General features: G+C 41.7%; 2 protein-coding genes across 6 annotated transcripts in view; both read left to right on the plus strand.

Moving 5' to 3' along the window:
* The first annotated feature begins 223 nt into the window (after positions 1-223).
* Positions 224-19,282, plus strand: esyt1a (extended synaptotagmin-like protein 1a). Its single transcript, XM_036137780.1, has 31 exons — positions 224-989; positions 2,268-2,309; positions 3,052-3,186; positions 4,236-4,309; positions 4,531-4,603; positions 4,703-4,792; positions 4,879-4,934; positions 7,057-7,177; positions 7,279-7,455; positions 7,911-7,993; positions 8,181-8,229; positions 8,472-8,561; positions 8,758-8,853; positions 8,944-9,015; positions 11,740-11,826; positions 11,942-12,091; positions 12,336-12,518; positions 12,624-12,800; positions 12,894-12,976; positions 13,061-13,109; positions 13,903-13,992; positions 14,270-14,365; positions 14,484-14,555; positions 14,630-14,716; positions 14,840-14,986; positions 17,008-17,132; positions 17,245-17,340; positions 17,435-17,566; positions 17,747-17,852; positions 17,968-18,017; positions 18,204-19,282. Exons 1-31 carry the CDS (start codon positions 636-638, stop codon positions 18,229-18,231), a joined length of 3,270 nt encoding a protein of 1,089 aa, XP_035993673.1. The 5' UTR covers positions 224-635; the 3' UTR covers positions 18,232-19,282.
* A 1,232-nt stretch (positions 19,283-20,514) lies between these two features.
* Positions 20,515-22,478, plus strand: part of fmnl3 (formin-like 3) — a 47,856-nt gene continuing 45,892 nt past the window's right edge. For 3 of the 5 annotated variants that reach the window (XM_036137794.1, XM_036137807.1, XM_036137801.1), the window contains exon 1: positions 21,058-21,171. In XM_036137794.1, the coding sequence (XP_035993687.1) occupies positions 21,058-21,171 (114 nt within the window). Of the gene's footprint in view, positions 21,172-22,478 lie in introns of all 5 variants that reach the window. The other 2 variants (XM_036137787.1, XM_036137811.1) reach the window with 1 other exon arrangement.

A 22,478-nucleotide genomic window follows, 5' to 3' on the forward strand; every position in this document is an offset into this window, starting at 1 on the left:
TCATGGGGAATTCATCACACACACGTGTGTGTGATGAATTCATACGTGTTTCATCTCTGTATCCATGGATGAACCTGTTGGTGCTGCTGTAAAGTTGCTGCAGTGGGCATGAGCGCCTGCGCACAGCGGAGGATTTAACCTGACTGACAAGCTGTGTTGAAAATATAGCGGGTCGAGCTGCTTCTCTATATTTTGATCAGATGTTTTTTTTATTTTATTTTTAAATCGTTGTTTAAATTGCTACAATATAGTTGCCCCCCCTCCCACGTCTCCAGCTGTAACATATTCGCATTTCTGCGTGTGCGCTCTGGCCGACAGCGGCACATGACGCTACAAGTTAATGCCAGGGTCTGAGTAGTACGCCTGATCTGATGCAGGGCTTGAAGCATGAGCCCGCCCTCTTCGGGTCTCGGTCTCTGCTCGCCCCAGCTCTTCCAGGGCAACCGCGCAAACGATCGGACGCGGAACAGTTCGCCGCCGAGCCGAGGCGGAGCTCCGCGCAGAGGAATCGTTCATAGCCCCGCAGACATGTCTCCGTTCCTGTAATTAAACTGCGTCGCCTCTCTGCGCCAGAAGCGGAGAAGTTGAGAGAGGACAGGCCGACAGCTATAGGTTTAAGTCGTCGGGATCTCAGCATGCCCGCCGTGGATGCGGACGCGGACGCGGAGATGAGCCGCGGCCCGGCTCCAGCTCCAGCACCAGCAGCACCGGCAGCACCGGCCTCACCGAGCCAGACCCCCGGCGAGGGCGCAGTCAGCGTCCTGTGGTCGTATGCGAAATGCGTCGCCGCTCTCCTCCCGGTCTACCTGGCCGGATATTACGGCTTCAGCGTGAGCCTGGTGCTGCTCGGGCTGATGATCTACATAGGATACAAACACAGCCGGCTGGAGAAGGAGATGAGGCTCAGGTCTTCCATGTACCTCCTGGAGAACGAGAGGGAGTTCACCACCCAGAAGCTCTTCAGAGCCAGGAGGGATCTGCCTCCCTGGGTAAGGGGATCCTTCCCTGCAGGTTCCGCCGCCTGCCTTTTTGATCCGAGTGGGATCCGAGTTAATCTGCTGCTGGAGCTCACCTGCGTGGTTTATTACTGTTTTATGCATTTAGACGCGTTGGCACTGAACACATAGCCAAATGTATGGACCCTTTCACATACATCCAGTTTTTTTAATTTCTTCTCTCTGCCTCTGTGAAACAGCATGTGATCTTTCTGGGCTCCTAAAACAGGATGAGCGCAGTGGAGACCATGATCACCATATGTTGTCAAGATAGTGGAAGAAGCTGTGTAAGGAGTGTGTGTGTGCTCAGCTGGTGTTTGTGTGTGTTTTGATCTTATAAGGTGATACACGATCTCTGAGGTTGTTTGGTTTCCTGAGAAGTTCTCAGTTTAGTTTAGCGTGTTTAAAATCATGTACTCTTTCTATTGTGGATGTAAGTCCGCTCAAAGAAAATGCATGTGAACGGAAATGGATTATTAATCTAAATGATCTTCTATTCACTCTATTAATGTTAAAATTAATAAGGCAGTATTTGACCTTTTCCTCGCAGTGTGTCCTATATTTAAAAGATTGATTCTTTTATATTTCACTATGCGAAGTAGAGTTTATATTTTGTAAAGTAGAAGGAAATCATTCATGATCTGCCTGATTTCTTTACACGCTGCACACACAATCCCTGCAGTGAAATATGGTGGTGGCAGCATCATGCTGTGGGTTGGCCTTTTTACAGCAGGGACAGGGATTTGATAAGGAGCTGGATGGAGCCAAACACAGGGCAATACTGGAAATTAATTGATTAGAGGCTGCAAAAAAAACTGACACTTGGGTGGAGGTTCACCATCCAGCTGGACAACACCTCTAAACATCCAGCCAGACCTTCAGTAGAAGGGTGTAGATCAAAGCACATGTATGTGTTGGAATGGCCTTGTCAAAATCCAGACTTAAATCTGATTGGGATTTGTCCAGATGAATGGGCAATAGTTCGATCTCTAAATGTACAAAGCTTGTATTGCATTTCCCAAAAGTCATCTGGTCCATCTGGTAAGATGGTCCTACAAAGTATTGACTGAGGAGGGCTGAATCCAAATGCTTGCCACACTTTCAGATTGTAAAACATTTTGTAAGCCATGTATAATTTGTCTTGAACACTAAACAGTCTTTCACTGCTTTGCGTTGGACCAGCAGATACAATCTTTCGGAAATACATTGAACTTTGCGTGTGAACCAATTCAAGGTTTATTTTTACTTCATTTCTAATACTCTCGTCTACAGGTCAATTTCCCAGATGTGGAAAAAGTGGAGTGGCTAAACAAGGTATGTTTTCTTCCCTTTGTCCGATACGTACTTTTCATCTTTTTCAACGAGCTATCTGCGTAAATGTGGATTGCTCTGCTCCATCCGGCATTGGAAGCGTTCCTGATTCACTTGAGTAACTCCCAACCGCAGCAGCAGTAATGCCTCACATTTATTAATAAGGCAAAGTACCCACAAGTGGACTGTAAGCGAACCTTCTTCTGCTGCTGCCTCTCTGTCCGACGGGGGATTGTCTGCGAGTGTAATTAAGAGGCAGGGAGAGTGTTCAGCTCATTTTGCAACTTCTTTGTCTCTGTCGGTGCCGTCACTACAGGGCAGGGCAAGCGTGAGTATGAATACTATTAACGGAGAGTGCTGAGCTTGAGGTGAAATTGTAATGAAGTCTGCAACAGACGCCCTACGTGTAGGACAGATAGATGATGGGACTCATTTTTCACCTGGGCTGCCGGGCTACTCCAGGCTTCCCGATGTGTCACCCAGCAGATAATTCGCACCAGTAAACGTACGGTCAGGCATCTGTCATTGTAGTTGACAGTATAGAGAAAATGACTGTGATGCCATTGTGCAAGGATATAAGGTATATTGCAATAATGGCATGGGGACTTTTTTGTATAATTTCATCTAAAAAAATAGATGCAAATTTATTATAGGCACCTTTGTCAAAATTATATTGAATGTTTTCTTTGCATTGCTTGGATCAGTGCAGCAAGCATGACAAATTGCCACGTGCTCTGTCGCGCAGATCCTGCAGCAGGCCTGGCCCTTTGTTGGCCAGTATCTGGAGAAGCTGCTGGTGGAAACCATCGCTCCTGCCATCCGAGCTTCAAGCATTCATCTGCAGACCCTCAGTTTCACTAAGGTCAACCTAGGAGAAAAGGTGTGCTAAACGGCTTAATATGCATGCAGCGGTCATCACTTTAGAACAGGCTTACAAGTCTTCAGTAATGCTAAGATTTTAAATGGTTTGACTGTGTGTGAATGTGTGAATGACTGAACTGGTCGTCAAGACTAGTTAAAAGCACTATACAAGTACAAGCCATCTACCATTTACCATTTAGTATATATCAACTTCTAGTTTGTTTCAAATGTGCAGAAATGATTTTGGGCAAGTCACAATTCGGACTTTCTGGGACGTTATTGTTTTTTTTCTGACTGTGATCTGAAAATATCCAAGGGCAAAGAGAATGCACCATCATGGCAAGCCCTAGCCACATGCTCCACGCCTCCATTGTTTTTAACATATGCCACCTATAGGCAAGGCATGGGTACAATATTTCTGGTCATTTTTGTTTATGGGTGAAGACATTTCTATTGTTAGGGGAGCCACCAAGGTAATTAATCAGAATTAACTTACGTAACACGTAAAACTCTTGCATATTGTTTTGAAAACCACACACACACACACACACTAGTAAAAGCTAGTTTTCTCTATTTTGTGTGAGAGCTTTTTATTGGTTTGCAGAAAGGGATTTAACGAGTTTGTATAAAAAGTTTTTAGTGATTTGTATAAATGCCTTGTTTGTGTGCAAAATGTTAGTACATAATGTGATCAAGTTTGATCACATGGTTTTTAAGCGCATTCTAAATTTTGTACCTAATGGCCACCCATATTTCTAGAGTTGATTTATATAAGGAGCTTTTTAAAATGCTGTTTGGAATTTTTTTCCCCCTCAAGTCCACAAGGCCTTAAAACCTTGAAATTGATGTGTAGCTAACTATATTGCAATTACACTCATTAATATAAACAAACATGGATAGAACATCAAAACTGTCTGTAGCCTAAGGGCACACATTCTCACAAATATGGTCACACGGTATATAAGCAAATCAACCCAGAGCAAATGATGTTATTTGGTTCAGTGAATAAAACGGTATAAAAAGCTCTTTTAGGTTTGCTTTTTGTGAAGGCTGCTGTTGTGTTCACAGGCCCTGAAGCTGGTTGGTGTAAAGGCTCACACAGAAAACGATAAAAGACAAGTTATGTTGGATTTGTACCTCAGGTAATCCACCGCATCGTTCCTTAATCTGTCATTTTAAGCATGGCTCCAGCTTTTCCTGTTAAAGACCAAAACCTCCTTGAATTGCATTACCAAGAAGTGCGCTTTTTTTTTTTACGGCAGACCTTTTGTTTACAAAGAAAACAGCTCTACCATAACACTTGTGGGCTGCTTCTCTTAGTTAAATATTTATCTTTAGGTTTGCAACCTCTTTTGTGTCACAGCTACGCCGGGGACGTGGAGATAAATGTTGAAATTAAAAAGTATTTCTGCAAAGCTGGGGTGAAAGGAGTCCAGGTACAGGAGTGTTTTTTTATTATTAATATTCCTTTTCCACATGTTGAAAATAATTATTAGATTTTTAAACCCAGATTTTAGCTGAACTTTCTGTTGTAGCTCCACGGAAAGCTGCGTGTGATCCTAGAGCCGTTGATCGGAGATGTGCCGCTGGTTGGAGCCATCACCATGTTCTTCATTCGCAGGCCTGTGAGTGTTCTCACTTTTGCCCTGCTTTCATATCTTAGTGAGACGCGTTATTCACACGTCTTTTCTCATTTGGGTGCTGTTTGTAGAAACTGGACATCAACTGGACAGGACTTACTAATCTGTTGGACATCCCCGGTCTCAAGTGAGTTTTTCAAGCTTAGCTGCTCGTCGGTCTTTGTGTTTTCTGGTTTTATCCATGTGAGTTGGAGAGTTACTCAGACAAACAGATAACTGAGAAGTGAAGGTGCAAACTATCCTACCACTAGAAAAGCTGAGAATAAAAAAAAAGTCTCTATCAGTCCAACAAGAGGTTAGCTAATGTGCTTCTTTTTGTTCTTGTCAAGCAGCTCAATTTAAAAATGACTATCAAAATGAACATATCTATGGTCCCCGAAGGCCGACGCTGAGTTCACTTTTTTAGCTCTTCCTTCAGAGCTCCCTTATGTTGTGCAAAGTCTGTGAAAGTGACATACAGCCCTTCCACTATGTTTCCCAAACTATTGATGAAAAAAGACAAGATGAAATCCCTAATTAAGCCATTTAGTAGCTGCCTCTACACTGTGTGCATTAATATTGCAACATAATGTGACTTTAAGAAACAGTTAAAATATAAATACAAAAATATATAATAATATGTCAAAATATATCTGAAACATAAGAGCGCTAAGTCACAAAATAAATACTTTGTTACATTCTGAACAATAAATGCAATCCGAAAATTAGAAGCAGTAGCGTAGCTTAATTATTAAATAATTATTTAGGCCACACAAATTTGTTCACCTTTTGACACATCTATTGAAACATCCTATTCTAGTATTTTAATCTGAACTATATTCCATAAATTTCAGCCACTTTCCGTGTGCTTGTTGCTCATAGATCACGCCATGTCAAAGTGTTTCCACACTAATGAACCGACTCTTTTTTCTTTTCTTTTTTTTCTTTTTTTTTTGTATACTGAGCACTGCCACTTTGGTATGTTTCCAGATTTGGTCGTTTCATGGCCAACCTTTTGCAGGTTGGAAACGTTCCAGTGGAAAAACAAGGAAAAAATAAGCAGCCCAAAAGAAAAGAAAAAATGCTTAAAGTCGCACCATGGATGAAGTTTAAAAGCTATTTAAAAGGCATTTATTTTACATGGTATTTAAAGTACTAATAGTTTATGACCAGTCTTGGTCCTCATCACAGGGATTATATGTTGTGGTAACTGAACAATGAGTCATAAATTTGAGCATACAGTGGTTTGTTGTTTCGTAATTTACTTTAAAGTATTGATTTTATGTTTTACAGAGCTGCTATAGACTTTATACTTTATACATCATACGTCACCCATTATACACAATTTTTTCTCTCTCTCTCTGCTCTATGGGAACATACAGATAACCAATGGAGTAATCCAATTTGATCTCCATTGCACTCTACAAAAAACAGTCTGGACTGTTAGCAGTGACATGTTAATATGGTTGCCAGAATATGTGAAGTTTGAGCACCTCACTGCTACTCTTAAATCTTAGAATCCCTTGTTTTTTTCAACAAATAATAAACTAACAGTGTTCATCATCCCTCTCACCCAATGGCCCCATGGAGATAAACACCAGCGCATCCGTTACCCTGCAAAGATTTAGAGAACGGATGGATGAAAACCTTTTCTTTTCTACATATTTCATCTGTATTAAATATGTTGTTGCTGAATGAGCTTCACAATCAAGAAATAGTTTATGCAAACATTTACCGACAGAACAAACCACTTAAAACCATTTCAACAGCTGAAAAAAACCTGTATTTGATTCCTAAATTCACTGTTTACTTAACAAACAAGAATGAAATATAGGCTTTGAAGCCTGGTTATTTTATTTTACTTATGCAATGTTCTGAGCTAATGAAAGCCTTATGGAATTTATAGTTTTTAATAAAAAAAATGATATTTAAAATGTTTAAAATAAGCATTTAATTCAAAGTGCTATTTATGTTGTGAATAATAGGGGGAAAAATGTATTTGTCAAGCAAAACATTTTCTATGGTAATTTTAATTCAACATTTTCCCTCTTGTGAACTGACAAGTTGTGCTGAATGTAGATTCAAAGGTGATCCAGAATGGACGCTACAAGAGGTGGTCAGTGGTGCTGTGGTGGTCGGTTGGCTTAACTAGAGGGGGGCCCCATGTTAAGACTGCTCAGGGCCTCATACAGCCTTTGGCCTGCTCTGTATGCTGTTGATTCTCGTCTTTAACAGTAGTGTTATATCACCATGCTTGCATTCGTTTGCAGCGCCATGTCAGACACCATGATAATGGATGCAATAGCTTCCCACCTGGTGCTCCCCAACCGTCTCACAATCCCGCTGGTGAATGACCTGCACGTGGCACAGCTTCGCTCTCCTCTCCCAAGGGTAAATGTCTCATAGCGCAGTGGGTTTCTGCAGAAACCTGGAGTCATGCTGACTGTGATTTGCTTTGCAATTTTCTGTCTGTGTGCATGTTGCTATGTTAGGGAGTCGTTCGTATCCACCTGCTGGAAGCTGAGGACCTAACAGCCAAGGACACTGTCATCAAGGGGCTGATCGATGGGAAGTCAGACCCGTACGCCGTGCTGAGGGTGGGGACCCAGATCTTCACCTCTCACCACGTGGACAGCAACCTGAACCCCCAGTGGAGGGAGATGTACGAGGTAAAGCGAGTGCACCTGAAGCACGACAAGGGACCTGCGGGCTCGCTTTGATATTATGAGTTCAGCGCCTCCTCGCTGTTTGTGTGCCAACAGTTCTGGCTTCATGTTGGTGTCCCTGCTTTGCTAGGAGTGAGCTCAGGTTTTTGATAGTCAATACGCTCCAGTTACCGTAAAGATAAACAGCTCTGTGGAGATTGCAATCTCCCTGTTTGGCAACAGGAAGCATCTGTTTCTGAGATAAGATGCTGTTTGACTCAGGGACACGTTCTGAAACCTATGTTCTGAATTATTCACTTGTTTTGGGCATTATGGTGACGTGTTCTCGCCATTTTGGTTTGTGTTCGCTTTGCTTGTGTTTCTTATGCCATTTGCAAAGTTATCAATATTTGTGTATCTGTTGTTGGTTTGGTGTTTGTCCTTTGGTGTTCGTATGTGCGTATGTGTGTGTGTGTCAGGTTATTGTCCATGAAGTACCTGGTCAGGAGTTGGAAGTGGAAGTGTTTGACAAAGACCCAGACCAGGATGACTTCCTGGGGAGGTAGCTTACTCATTCTCACTCATTATCTCTCTGTTTCCGTGTGCATCTCATGTCATTTTCACACCTGCTTTTGCTATTCTATTTAAGACCATCAAGAAAAACAAAAAACAAAAACTAAGAAATTGGCTGATTTTACTTTTCATTTATTGATTTCCTGCTCACATTGTCGCTTACATTTTTCTTCTAGGGCCAAGATTGATCTGGATATTGTGAAAAAGGCCCGAGTTGTGGATGACGTAAGTATTTCTGCTTTCAGACAGAAATCAGAACCGAAGCATACAGTCAATGGCGTTGTCTCGCTCTGAGAAAATATCTGAGTCAGACTGCAGTGATCCTGTTATCATGTGACGCCGGAGACACCATGCGCCTCCTTGTGATCTCACCACTTGCAGGCTTTTTTGCAGGATCAGACAGCAGCAGAATCAGTCTCCCGGGAGAAATGTGTGTTTTTAACGAGCCTTCTGACTCTTGCACGCAGTGGTTCAATCTGAGGGACGCCCCATCTGGCAGCGTCCACCTGCGGCTGGAGTGGCTCTCTCTGCTGTCCTCTGCTGACAGACTAAGCGAGGTGAAGCCACAGTGCAGCTCAAACAATGAATCTGTTTCTTTTTTTGTTTTGTTTTTTGCAGCTACTTTTAGTTTTTTATGCATTACCAGATGCAATACTGTATATTTTTTCCCTTTTTTTCTTATATTGAAACTGACTGCATAATCAACTCTAACATATTCCTGCTTTGTTTTTCTTTTGTTTGTTTTTACCATAGGTGATACAGAAGAACCAGAACTTGACAGCAAAGACAACTGATCCCCCGTCTGCTGCCATCCTCGCCGTCTATATGGACCAAGCTTATGAGCTGCCTGTAAGCCGTCGCTGTCGCTACGTCATTCATTGTGCTGTTAGCTGAATCTCTGACCTTTTAACCCACTTGGATGCGTTTAAAATGTTACAGATGAGGAAAGGGAACAAGGATCCGAGCCCAATGGTGCAGATTTCTATTCAGGACACAACTAAAGAAAGCAAGGTAATGTTTTAAAGTTACAGGGCTTTACATTTTTGTTTTTTTAGCTTTTCATATTTTGTCACAATGGGCATTATTGGGATTTTATGTGAAAGAGCCACACGAAGTAGTAGGTAATCATGGAAGTAAAAGGAAAGTTATACATGGTTTTCTGATTTTGTTAACAGAAATAAAACTATAGAAAGTGTGGTGTGCATTTATATTAAGATCCCCGTTAAACCTGATACCCCTGAGTAAGACCCAGTGCAGGCAATTGCCTTCAGAAATCCCTTTATTAGTGAATAGAGCATGTGTGTAATTTAATCTTAGTATGAATCCAGCTATTCAGTGAGGGTCTCAGAGGTTTGTTAGAGAACAAGCAGCTGATTGAAGACCGACAAACACAGCAGACAGGACACTGAGAAAGCTGTGGAAAGATTTAAACCAGGGTTGTGTTATAAAACAATACACCAAAGGTTTATACAGTGATGTCATGGCACCTTCAACCACTCGCAGAGCTCTGCTCGGTCCATCATCAGGAAAACTGAAAGTACAACACAAGTGCAAACATACCAGGACATGATGGCACAAGACAAAGAGAGCACTAGTCAGAGAAGCAGCCAGGTGACTGATGGTGACTCTAGAGGAGCTGGAAAGATCTACAGCTCAGGTGGAACAAGCTGTTCACAACTATCTACCAATCTGACCTTTGTTGAAGAGTGGCGAGAAGAAAGCTTTTTTTTAGAGAAAGTCACAAGACATCCTGTTTGCAGTGTATCACAAGCCATGTAGAAAATATAACAAATATATTCAATTCAGTTTATTTATACAGCATCAATTCACAACATGTCATCCCAAGGCCCTTTACAGAGTCAGTTCAATCAAATCAAACAGATTGGTTAAAAAGTTTTCTATCTAAGGATACCCATCAAATTGCATTGAGACATTGACTTGCAGCATTCACTCCTTAATAAATGGGTAGCCACAGTGGACAGTCGCTGGCCATGTGTCTTTAACTTTGCAGCAATCCCTCATACCGAGCATGCACGTAGTGACAGTGGAGAGGAAAACTCCCCTTGAACAGGAAGAAACCTCCAGCAGAACCAGGCTCAGTGTGAACGGCCATCTGCCACGACCGACTGGGGGTTAGAGAAGACAGAGCAGAGACACAAAAAGAGCAAAGAAGCACTGATCCAGGAGTACTTTCTATGCGAGAGAAGTTGAACATCACTTCTTTTGGGGCATTATCTAGGAGAGAAACTCAGCTAATTAGGCAGATAAGCTCTGAGCCAGTTTTCAAGTGTGGATGAAAGACAGCACTTACGGTTAGTGGTAGTAAAAACTGAGAGAGAGAGACAGAGAGAGAGAGAGAGAGAGCGACAGAGAGAGAGAGAGAGAGAGAGAGAGAGGGAGAGAGAAAGAGAGGGAGAGAGAGTTAACCGAAGGCCAAGTCCTGTATGGAAGAAGATGCTCTGGTCAGGTGAAACCTAAGCTGGCCTATGTGTAAAACAATACGTGTGGAGGAAAACTAATACTGAACCCCACCCTGAACCTGTAATTCCCACAGGAAACATGGCTGTGGCAGCATCGTGCTGTGGGGAGGTTTTTCTTTAGCAGGGACAGGGAAGCGTGTCAGACAGGGGCGGTTCTAGACAGGGGCCAACAGGGCCCTGTGCCCCTGTAGAACTGGTCCTGGCCCCTGTTATGGCCCCTGTACTAAAAACATGATATTACATTTCTTAGGATGATAAATGATGACAAAGACACCATGACTGACTGGTCATTTGGATCAGTTATATATTTTTTTTTCGTTTATGTTTTTACCCAATAATAAAATAACAAAATAATTAAAAATGAAGCTGTTTCACATTAGGCTCCCGCTGTATTGAGAAAAGATCAATCAGGGGTCTGCAACCTGCAGTTCCAGAGCCACAATTGGCTCTTTGGCTTACTTAATATATTAAACGATGAAACCTGTTAAGTTCCCCCCCCCCAATCTTTTGTTCTGTGCCCCTGTAAAAAAACACTGGCCCCACCCTGGCCCCCCTGCTAGAACCCCCACTGGTGTCAGAGTTGATAGGAAGATGGAAGATGAAGTTAAATATGGGGAAATCCTGGAAGAAAACCTGCTGAAAGCTGCAAGACTTCCAGTAGTCTCACCTTCCATAAAGGTGAACCTCACCTTTATGTAAGGTGAGGTTCACCTTCCATAAACGTCCTTCCAGAGCTGCGATAGAGTGAATTGGATCAAAGGAACTTCACGTATTAGAATGACCCAGTGAACATCCAGACATAAATCCAATTAAGAGTCTGAGGCCAGACTTGAAAAACAATTGAAATGTCCAGTTTGACTATTGAGCTATTTTACAACAAAGAATGGGTAAAGGTTTCAGTCTCTTGATGTGTAATTCTGCTAGAGACATATCACTAACAACTGGTATTTCTACAGATTATTGACTAAAGGGAGCTGAATGCAGCACACCACACTGTCTTTACTCATTTTTTTACTTTTATTTGTAAAAAAATTAAAAACCATATGTCATTTTCCATCTGCTCTACAGTTTTGCACTATTATGTGTTGCTGTACCAAATGAAGTCCTGAGCAAAGCACAAAGAATTTGTGGCGGCATCGTGACAAAACGTGGAAAGTGTTATGAGGGAGGAATACTTTAGCGATGTAATGTAACTGGTTTTAGTGCATTGTATTAAGTTTTGAGCTTGACCAACATCACCATCATGCCCATGCAGACCTGCTACGGGACCAACAGCCCTGTTTGGGAGGACGCTTTCACTTTCTTCATTCAGGATCCTCGTAAACAAGACATAGACATTCAGGTGAGCCATTTTTCCACACACGTACCGAATATTTCTAGTGCCTGTTTATGTATTAAATGCAATCTTTTTCTTTTAATCTCTGAGAAATCTTCTTCTGTTGATGTGTTTCGGTCAGGTGAAGGACGATGACCGCGCCTTGTCGTTAGGCAGCTTGACGATTCCTCTGAGCCGCCTCCTGGAGAGCCACGACCTCACCTTGGACCAGTGGTTCCAGCTGGAGAATTCGGGTTCAGCCAGCCGCCTCTATGCCAAGATTGTGCTAAGGGTTTGTATTTTATCCACACCACAGACTCCCTCTTTCGTTGCATTTAAAAGCACATGAAAAGGCACATTTAACAGGAAGACTCAAACCAAAAATGGTTGAAAGTGTCAAATGAACCATCGGGGTCTTTTTATTGGTAGAAATGAAACCCCGCTGGACACAAACACAGGATTACACCATAGAACGTGTTTAAGAAACTGCGCTTTTGTACTTTTGCTCAAACAAGCCTCTCTCTGTTTCCTGCTAGATCCTGTGGCTGAGCGATGACGCCTCTCCCACGACTCCGTCCCCGCCCCCTTCGGGCTCGGGATCCGGACTGGGTTCAGGAGAGATCACCTCCAACCAGGGCTCCACAGGGCCCGGCGGGCTAGCTAAGCCTCAGCCGTCGCGGCCGCAGAACACCACCCCTGATCTGGAGTTTGCAACCGAGGTAAAAAAGAAACTGCTCTCTCTCTCCGGACGGTCCAGTGCGGAAGCCCAATGCTTTCCCCAGGCTCTGGTAACAGCGTCTGTGGTCGTTCTCTGATGCGTGCAGGGGGTGTTACGAATCCATCTGGTGGAGGCCCAAAACCTGATAGCCAAGGACAACTTCATGGGGGGCATGGTGAAAGGGAAGAGCGACCCCTATGTCAAGATCAAGGTCGCCGGTATAACTTTCCGCAGCCACACCATCAAAGAGAACCTCAATCCTGTCTGGAATGAACTTTATGAGGTATTTAATATGTTTCGCCTAGACAAATGGTTTACTTTGTGAATTCCCTAAAATCATGGTGCTGTAAGATCTGTTTTTTTTTTGTGCGTTTAGGTGATTTTGACCCAGCTCCCAGGTCAGGAGATCCAGTTTGAGCTGTTTGATAAGGACATTGATCAGGATGACTTCCTTGGAAGGTACACCTTCTGGTTTTGTTGGTGGGGCTTGAATTAAATGTGCTGGATGGAGAATAAAATCGTGGCTGAATCTTGTGTTTGCAGGTTTAAGCTTAACCTGAGAGACATCATCAGCGCCCAGTTCATTGATACGGTGCGTGAAATTAATCTGACAGATTTCCCCCATATTAGTGTCTATAGTTAAAGAGTATTCATAATCCGTTGGACTTTTTCACATTTTCTAATGCCCCAACTATAAACATGTGAATGTATCTCTTTGAGATTTTATGTGATTTATCAAAATAGCAAATAATTCTGAAGTGACTTTTACATGGCTTTTAACATGTTTTCCAAAAAATCAAGAACGTGAAAAGTCTGGCCAGTATATGTATTGTAACACTCTCCATGCAGTTTGGCTGAGCTTCAGCTGTTTTGCAAAGAACAGTTTCTAGATGTGCGCAGCCGTATTCCTTTTTTTTCTTCTCTTCACAATCTCTGTGTTGGTCCATCGCATAGTATATCTGTAAAACTCTATTTATAGTAATATCCACCTGTATATTATATTCGGTACATATCCAGCTGTAAATTTAGTTCACAATACTAGTTATCTATATATTATACTCATAGGACAAATCTATTAGTAAAATTCTGTTTATAATAGTATCCATCTCTATATTTATTCAGTAATAACCCATGTCCTGTACATATGGAACCATTGTTTATCCTGCACTTGCTGCTATTGCACTTCTGGTTAGACCTAAACTGCATTTTGTTGCCTTGTACCTGTACCTGTGTAATGACAATAAAGTTGAATCTAATCTAATCTAAATCTAAAATAGTATGCCGATAAAATGTAATGTGCCAAAAATAATAATTCAGAGGCATGACTACTTTTGCAAAGCGCTTCAGATCAAAACACACTCATTTTGGTGCCTTTCTTGTTCCAGTGGTACACTCTAAATGATGTAAAGTCAGGTCGCGTTCACCTGGTGATGGAGTGGCTGTCCAGGGTGAACGACATTCCCAGACTGGAGCAGGTAAGATGCTTACGATCCCCTTTACTCAAGATATACAAAAGCACAACACTTTGCTGGTGAACAGAGGAGGGTTTTGGTTTCCGCCGTCTATGGTTTGATTGTTTCAAAAGATCCCCATGTACACACAGGATACAATGAGAAGCAGATAGGGAACTTCTCTTTTCAGGTACTTCACGCCAATTGTTCTGTTTATGTTCCTGTATTCACTGCCAGTGTCGGTTTAACCACAAATTTTCTGCGGCGCGGTGAATTTCCCCGTTCCTGTTGTGTGTTTCAGGTATTGCAGTATCAGTCGCAGCAGACGTACCAAAACAAGGTGGTGCCATCGGCGGCCCTGCTGTTTGTGTACGTGGAGCGAGCTCACGGCCTGCCGGTGAGACTGCAGTCTTTGAGGGTCTAGTTCTTCTTTTAAGCTGCCGACGCGCCGCGTAAAACTCTGGGATTCGCCTGCAGGTCGTTTTATAACTTTTAAGCCTTTGTGCCGTTTTCAGCTGAAGAAGAACGGAAAAGAGCCGAAGGCTGGAGTGGAGATCACACTCAAGAACGTTTCGTACAAAACCAAGGTAGGATTACTTTTACAAAAGTAAAAGCAAGCAAAATGGAAAGCTGTAAAAGTTTCCTTTGTTGCTTCTCACAGATCTGTGAGAGATCCACATCACCTCGATGGGATGAGGCATTTCACTTTTTGGTTCGTGACCCCAGAGATGAAACGCTCACGGTGAAGGTGAGAGAAAAAAACCCTCACAGGAACCGTGTCTGTAAAGCAGAAAGATTCTTTTGCTTCTGATCCGACGTTTCACAAAGACACAATCAAGAGTTTTAACAATGTGAATTTGTTATCCCCTAGCTGTCTCACAGCTGGGGCCAGACTCTGGGGTCCCTGACAGTCCTTCTGAGGGAGGTGCTGTCTGAGCCGGACTTGGTGCTGGACCAGTGGTTCCATCTGGATGGAGCACTGCCAGAGAGTCAGATCCTGCTGAGAGTCACTCTCAAGGTACCACAGAAATGCCTGACTTTGAATTATAGCTAATTTTTCATAATAGCTTTAGAGATATTGGACCTATCCAGAGAAATCACTGGGAATTGAATATTAGTTGTGATCATCTAATGGCAATAAAGTTAAAATATTAATAACGTTGTGAAATTTACTGCACACTTTGAAAACGCTTGTCACTGAGCGCAATTTTGTTCTTATACAATAATTATAAATACAGCAAAACGTTAATCTGACCTTAGTCCAGAACAAAACTCTGACACCATGAAGGTTTCAAACTAGTTGAAAGTCGTAGTAAATGACTGAATGAATTCTGTTTTTTTATTCACAGTTTACATTCAGTTGCAGTTGTTTGAGTACCACGGTAAATGCTCCTTGTGTTCATCAAGTATGTAGTGGTTAGCCCCGTTTTAGTGTAGCATTGGTAGTGTATTATTTGTATGATAATAGCCTTACTGCATATACCCCAGTGTAATTAATGAGATTAGAGATGTGTGCCTTGTAACTGTGAGTTAGAGTCTGATTTTTCCCCTTTCCAACAAATGACTTCCAGTTTATGTCCCTAATAAAATATATTATACTGTCAACATTATTGGGTGATCCCTGCAGATCACTTCCGTGTCAGCAGGGGTATAATAAAAGCACTTGCTGGACTGCATTGTGTCAAATCAAAGGAGATCTGAATGCTTTAGCATAACAAGCCGTTTTGGGAACATTTGATGTTCCCCACTTTGTGGGAACAGTTTGGGCAGAACAATTGGCGTTCTGGTTCAGCATTACTGCGCCCCAGTAATCAAAATAAGGTCCATAAAGACATGGATGAGCGAGCTTGGTGTGGAACAAGTTGACTAACCTTAACCTGTTAGAGTAACAATGTAATGATCTAGAACATGGGTCTTCAACGTTTTCCAGGCCAAGGACCCCCAAACTGATGGCGAGATGGAGCGGGGACCCCCTAATTATATATATTGTATAAAATTGTGTTATATCAAACTGGTCCTATAGTGCCATGTGTAAATGTACCTTGTTATTGTGCATTCAATACTAAGATACTCAAATAATACACAGGTTCATATATTCATGTTTTTATTTTTAAAAATGAAAAATGTGTGAGGAACAGTGAGTAGGGTGGCCATGCCACTGCCATTTATAAACATAACATAACACAATAAACTGATACCTGCCAAGATCAACAATGTCTGTCAATTGCATGTAATCATGCATAAAAGCTATTTAAATGGACATTTTTAAAACATAAATGTGAAAAGGAAAATAAGTGATGGTTGTTAGTGCCACTGGCATGCATAAACATAAAAAAATGTCTAATCAACCAAAACTTTCGCGACCCCCATGCAGTACCTCCGCGGACCCCCTAGGGGTCGCGGACCCCCTGTTGAAGACCCCTGATCTAGAACACAGTGACTGTGAGCCAGGCTTTCTTGTCCAACATCAGTGTCTGACCTTACAAATGCACTTTTGGTGGAATGAACCCAACCAAACCTGGTGGAAGGTCTTTCAGTTTAGTGTGATCTAAGATCAAATTAAATCCTAGAGAGTCAGAATGAGAAGTCACTTCACTTCTCACACATTCACATGTGTGTGGATTCAGATGAGTGAATACTTTTGGAAACATGGTGTAGTTTGTTGAATTATTGGGTTCTGTCTAAATTCTTGACATACCCGTTAAGGAATTGCAGCCAGTAAGTAAAAGTACGCTCTCTGTTTTCCCTTCCTTTGAAAGTCCCCCAGTGCTTTTAATGTTTTGCTAACTATTTACCTACCAGTAGTGAAGGATCAACTATATAGTATTACAATTAGGAAAAAAAATGGACTCTATTTACAAATAGATCCTAATCTGACTGGACTGAATTAGACCAAATTGGAATGATCTGAACAGAAGTTGGACTGAATTGGATGTCGTATAACTGGATACAATTTGGGTGACAATCGTTGTGAGTTGATTTTTTTTTTTTAAATAAGCTGGTCAAAACTAGATTTTTTTTTTTCTTTCAATTTCGTAGGTATTGGACACTCAATTAGCATTGTGTCGCAGCACGCTTGGAGCAGGTGGAGATGGCGTAGAAACATTCATGCCCAAATGGGATCCCTCCCATCTCGATCTGAAGCACAGAGGTGGATTTTCCATGTAGGTCAACCCATCATATTTATCATAAACCTGACTTGCCGCAACAGTGCTGCTCATATAATTTTCCTCTATATTTGCTTTGTTTAAATACAAATGTCTGCTTGTCTTTAAGCGTCACCGATAACGCCAACTCAGTTTGCCAGGTGAAGCTTACCATCGGCTACTCTACAGAGGAAAACAGGCTTTTCATCATCGTGCACTCCTGCAGGTTTTTTACACCATTTTTATTACCATTTTAAACCAAGGTTTTCCTGTCAGAGCAGCAAGCTGCGGAAAATAACAGGTTTCCTGTACATCCGCAGAAACCTGGCAGCGTGCTCCAAGGACGGCGCCGACCCGTACGTTTCTTTTGTCCTGCTGCCCGACAAGAAGGCCACAACCAAGAGACGAACTGCCACCAAGAAGAGGGACCTCAATCCAGAGTTCAATGAGAGGTAAAAAAAAAAGAGGGAAATAATTGGGTGGAATTAGAAGTGACTTCTCCCTGCCTCTTGCCCAGTGAATGCTGGAGATAGGCACCAGCACCCCCCGCGACCCCATGAGGGATAAAGCGGTTTGGAAAATGGATGGATGGATAGAAGTGACTTCTCTGATCTTTTACCTTCATCCTGCAGGTTTGACTTTGATTTTGCTCTGGAGGAGTCCATGCAGAAAAAACTGGATCTATCCGTGAAGCACAGCGGCTCCTTCATGAGCCGAGAGAAGGAGCTCATCGGCAAGGTACTTTTAAACAGCTCCGAGTCAGTCACTGTGGTTTAGTGTTACTTTGAGTTGTTTTTGCCTCCGTCGTAGTGATCATAACACGATTATTTTTGCTTCCTCTCGTATTCCTCAGGTGCTGCTGGATCTGGACCAAATTGACCTGAAGGCTTGTGTCACGCAATGGTAAAGATCTATACAGATTTTAAGCTCATAAATATTTCACTAATCATATAAAGTGAACTAATTAATGACAATTAATAGACTGATTCATATACCTAAAGACTTGTTATTTAAGGTAACAAATGCTGAATAAATATCATTTCTTAGTTTGAAATTTCAACTTGCATCTTGCCTCTCCTGTTTTTTCAGGTATGATCTAGTAGCAGAAAGCACCTAGAGGAATCCCATTTCCAGCGCTATCTAACATAAGCCCCGTGTTGCTTCTGTGATTCTGTGATTTGTGCATTTGTAATTCAGCTTCAATGAAATATTCCACCATCACCTGAAACAGAAAAAAGAAAAAGACATTTGTGCCTCACGGAAACGCAAACCATCAGTATTTATTGGTAGAAAAATAACTGAGAGCTCACGATTCTCAAAGCTTTGAATTTGTGGACTATCTTCTGCATGGACAGAAATTTTCACCAGTTAGATATTTGATAATGATGCAACCAGGTTGCACAACACACCTGTGGTATATGTGTTTTAAAAGATGCACAAATCTGGATTGAATCTATTTATTTTTTTCTAAAAAAAAAAAAAAAAAATGGCCTTAAGCTGTGGTGAAACTGTGTTTCAAAGATTTACAACCTCAAACACATTTGAGAGATTTCCTTAAATGTTATATTTTACAGTCTTAAAGCAATTCCAAACATTTCTCTGTTTATATATGTTTATATTATTGCCTTAAGTATTACGAGACTGTGCACAGCTTGTCAGTGTTTATGTGTTCAAGATGAAGTTTTATATGTTCTGAATGTTACTTTTCTAAATCGGAGTATTACAAATCTTAAGGTCCTCGGCTAAAACAGAGGTGCGCCGCTGTAAGCTGAGTCAAAATCACTGTGCTTTCAGGAAGACCAACCTTTACAGAGTGCTGGTGTTACAGCAACCGATGCTTCTCTCTGTGTTTAAGTGTTTGTTGTACCGATGCTTTCAATGATGCCTACGATTTTTCAATCTGCACAAGTAAAGACCATGCTATTGTTCACCACTGTCTGTATGGGACGCAAAAAGTTAATTTATGGAGTTGGATAGAAGATTATTGTACTGCGTTGGAACTGTAAAACTGTGCTTTAGCATACTTGGAACATATCACTGTGCATCAGCTAAATTTGTTGATTAGTTTAGAAGTTTGCACTCATGAATTAAAGCAATCGTCCCTCGTTGTGTTTTTTTTCCCTTCTCAAAATACATTGAAATGCTTAATAAACTGCTTTAAAAATCAACAAATTGTTTGTATTAGTACTGAGATTAAATTAGACACAAGGTGGAGAATATTTATGTGGAAAACAACTGGGGTTTTATTTAGGGGTATCAAAGGGAACTGGATACATGTTTATTTGAGGAAGAATCTTGAAAAGCATGCACTGTTTTTCTTTTTTTCCCCAGTCATGTCCCACTACTGAGGTACCAAAGTCTAAGAGGAAGCTCAGAGGGGGCAGAGCCTTTTCTGTTGTTGCTCCTTAATTGTGGAATAATCTGCCCTTGCACAGAAGAGAGGCTGTTTCACTGCCTACCTTTTAAACTTGGCTTAAAACATATTATTATTCTTTGCTTTTATCACGAGGGAGACTTAGTTTTTGTTTTAAATAGATTTTATTGTTTCTTTTAAGTGTTTCTTATGCATTATCTTTTGATTTTGTTTTTTTTTAGTTTGTAGGTTTTTTTCAGCTATTGGATGTTTTTAAGCACTTTATAAAATAAAATTGCTGTTTTTGGTACTTTTTGTCAGTAAATTTCCTATTAACTACATTCAAGTTTTTACTTCTGAAGCCACAAACTGCAAAAAATGTCAAGAAGTAGGAATAGCTTTCCAATGTATAGGCTACCATATGAATTTAATGTAATTTAATTATTTATTTGGCTGGCCTATACACATTAATTAACATTGCTGTAAGTGCACAAGAATTAGCCAATAGGCTAATTTTCATCTGTTGTTCCTGGAGGGATGGAAAGTTTGTCTCACTAACATCAATAGTTAAAGGTTATACTATGTACTGTAGTACTCATGAGTTAAAGCAATCGTCCCACATCCTGTTTTTTTTTCTTCTCAGAATACATTGAAACTGCTTTATAAGCTGCTTTAAAAATCAACAAATTGTTTGTATTTGTACAGAAATTAAAGGCCAATCCCTGTACTGTAGTACATGGTTTATTTAAATAAAAGCTGTCTATAAATACAGTAAACGTCAAGCAGGCTACCATAAAGATCACATAAAAAAAAAAATAATAACCTTTGGTTTTTGTCGCTATGTCCTACTCCTGCTTTGCCAACAGATGGCAGCAAAGTGCCGGCAGACCTCTGACGGCAGGACTCCAGCGCCTACAGATGTGAAGGGCGTGGAAGAAGACGAAGACTGACACGTCTGGAGCCAATAGGAGCAGCGTGAGTCATTATGGGCGGGGACTAAGAAAGAAACCCTGCCCTCTGAGTGGATGCGACGGCAAACAGCTTAATCAGGATCACACAACAATAATGAATGGAAAACGCAGCGTCGCCAAGAAAAGTTGAGCAGCTTGAAGAAGTTACTGTACAAGGACCAATTTATCTACCGCTCTGAGGAAGAAGTTGTTTCTCTTTTTTTTTTTAGGAGTGATGGATTGGCCGGTTAAATCTGATATTTCGCTTCTGAGAAGAAAGCTGTCTTTTTGTGGGAAGTTTTGAAAATTGTGTGTGTGGTTTTTTTCCCCCCCACTTTCTTTTTAACGTTAGCTTGAGTAACGGTAAATGGCACTTTTCGGGACGGCGATACGAGACTACGCCGTTTTCCGTGAGGCTTTCATCTCGGGGGTTGAGGAAAAAAGCGGATTATGTAGAGAAAAACCCGTCAAGAAAGCTGGAACATTTGGGAGAAATAATTAACCTCACCGTGGATTATCACCAGCAGAGAGATAATTAAGAAGAAGAAGAAGAAGTTCGGACGTTTCTCTTTGACAGGAGGGTGAAACATCTCAGCGCCGGGGGGCAAACAAACAAACAAACAAACAAAAAAAAAGAAAAATGGGTAATGTGGAAAGTGCTGACGGGCAGTCGGAGATGAAGCATCACATCATGCCTCTGAAGGTGCCCATGCCGGACCCCACCGAGCTGGAGGAGAAGTTTGCCATTGTTTTGGTAAGTCCAAACCAAACCCCGGGCGGCGTGACTTGTTTTATTTGCTGTCTGCTCCAATTTCGGGGCTTAGTTTTAAACTCTGCTAAACTAAACTAACCCCTCGCAGACTGGCTGAGAAGGGAATAGTTGGCCGGTTTAAAGTGTGTTTGCGGGTCCATGGTTAAATGAGCAGACTGGTGCTGTCCCGCCCCTCACTCTCTGTGCCTGCTGCTCCCCACCTCCTCCCTCCTTTTCCTCTCCTGCGGTTCTTTTCTTTTGTCTCTCCCCCCCCTTAAAAAAAAAAAAAAAAAGTCAGAAAAAGTCCAGCGTTTAGCTGAAACAGCGGCTGCGGCCTGCTGAGAGCAGATGAGGGGCTTTTTTTTTTTTTTTTGCCCACCGCCGCCAAACAGAGAGGGGGGGGGGGAGGATGACTGTAAACCCTTGATGGAGCCCACCAAGGCCTTTGTTTCCTGCAGTTTTCTGGCTGAAGGCAGGCAAAGCATCTGAGAGCAACATTTTCTGAATTCCCCCAAAACTCCCACACACCCGAGGAAGATTCTCCCCTCCCCTTGTTGTTTGCCCTCCCCTTCCCTTCCTTCACTCCACATCAGGCTGCTGCTGGTTGCTTTGTCATATTTAACACACTTCTATCACCTTCCAAAAAGCAGAGGGTGACTGACTGACTGAGCTTAAGGCCAGAGAGGCGGCTGCACATCTGACACATGCGTGTTTGTTCTCCTGCTGAGACTACGCCTACAAGAAAAGTCTTCAGATCTCTGGCTTTGTGTTCCCCCCTCCTTGCAACCCAATGTCAATTTCTATTTGCATACAGAGGAGCGGGAATTGCACTCGCAACCTTCACGTTTGAAAGAGTCGGCCCGAGGTTGGAGATGAAAGCTCGATGTCCTACATTTAGTGTTTTTTTTTTTTTTTTTTTTAAATCTGAACTCAAGTCCTTTTTGGTGTCACCTAAAAGCTTTTGAACCTCAAGATTACCAAAAAGGGGAGAGGAAATGACGTTTAGAAGCTTTTTTTTTTTTTTTTTTTTTTTTTTTCCCCCGCTCAATGCTTTTCTTTTTGATCATAATTGAACTTGAGTTATTGTTATTGTGAAACTACCTTTAAATCTTACTGCTCAAACTGGTGTGTTGCAGTCACGTATTCAGGCTATTTTAATTTAGACTTTTCTCTGCATTGACCACTAGCAACAACAATGGCCTGGAGATAAAGACGTGTGTAAACCAGCACCATTTAACAGTTTTATTTAATAATCAGAATATTATTATTCAAGAGAATAGCTTGTTGAGCTGAACATAAATCTTTGCTGA

The sequence above is a fragment of the Fundulus heteroclitus genome, chromosome 1 (assembly GCF_011125445.2).
Source record: "Fundulus heteroclitus isolate FHET01 chromosome 1, MU-UCD_Fhet_4.1, whole genome shotgun sequence".
Taxonomy (NCBI): domain Eukaryota; kingdom Metazoa; phylum Chordata; class Actinopteri; order Cyprinodontiformes; family Fundulidae; genus Fundulus; species Fundulus heteroclitus.

Bases quoted from the DNA above. Each gene is read 5' to 3' on its own strand.
- esyt1a (XM_036137780.1), top strand. From the start codon at position 636: ATGCCCGCCGTGGATGCGGACGCGGACGCGGAGATGAGCCGCGGCCCG. The intron at 7,178-7,278 runs GTAAATGTCTCA...TTGCTATGTTAG, and splicing joins TTCGCTCTCCTCTCCCAAGG to GGAGTCGTTCGTATCCACCT. The intron at 9,016-11,739 runs GTAATGTTTTAA...ATGCCCATGCAG, and splicing joins ACACAACTAAAGAAAGCAAG to ACCTGCTACGGGACCAACAG.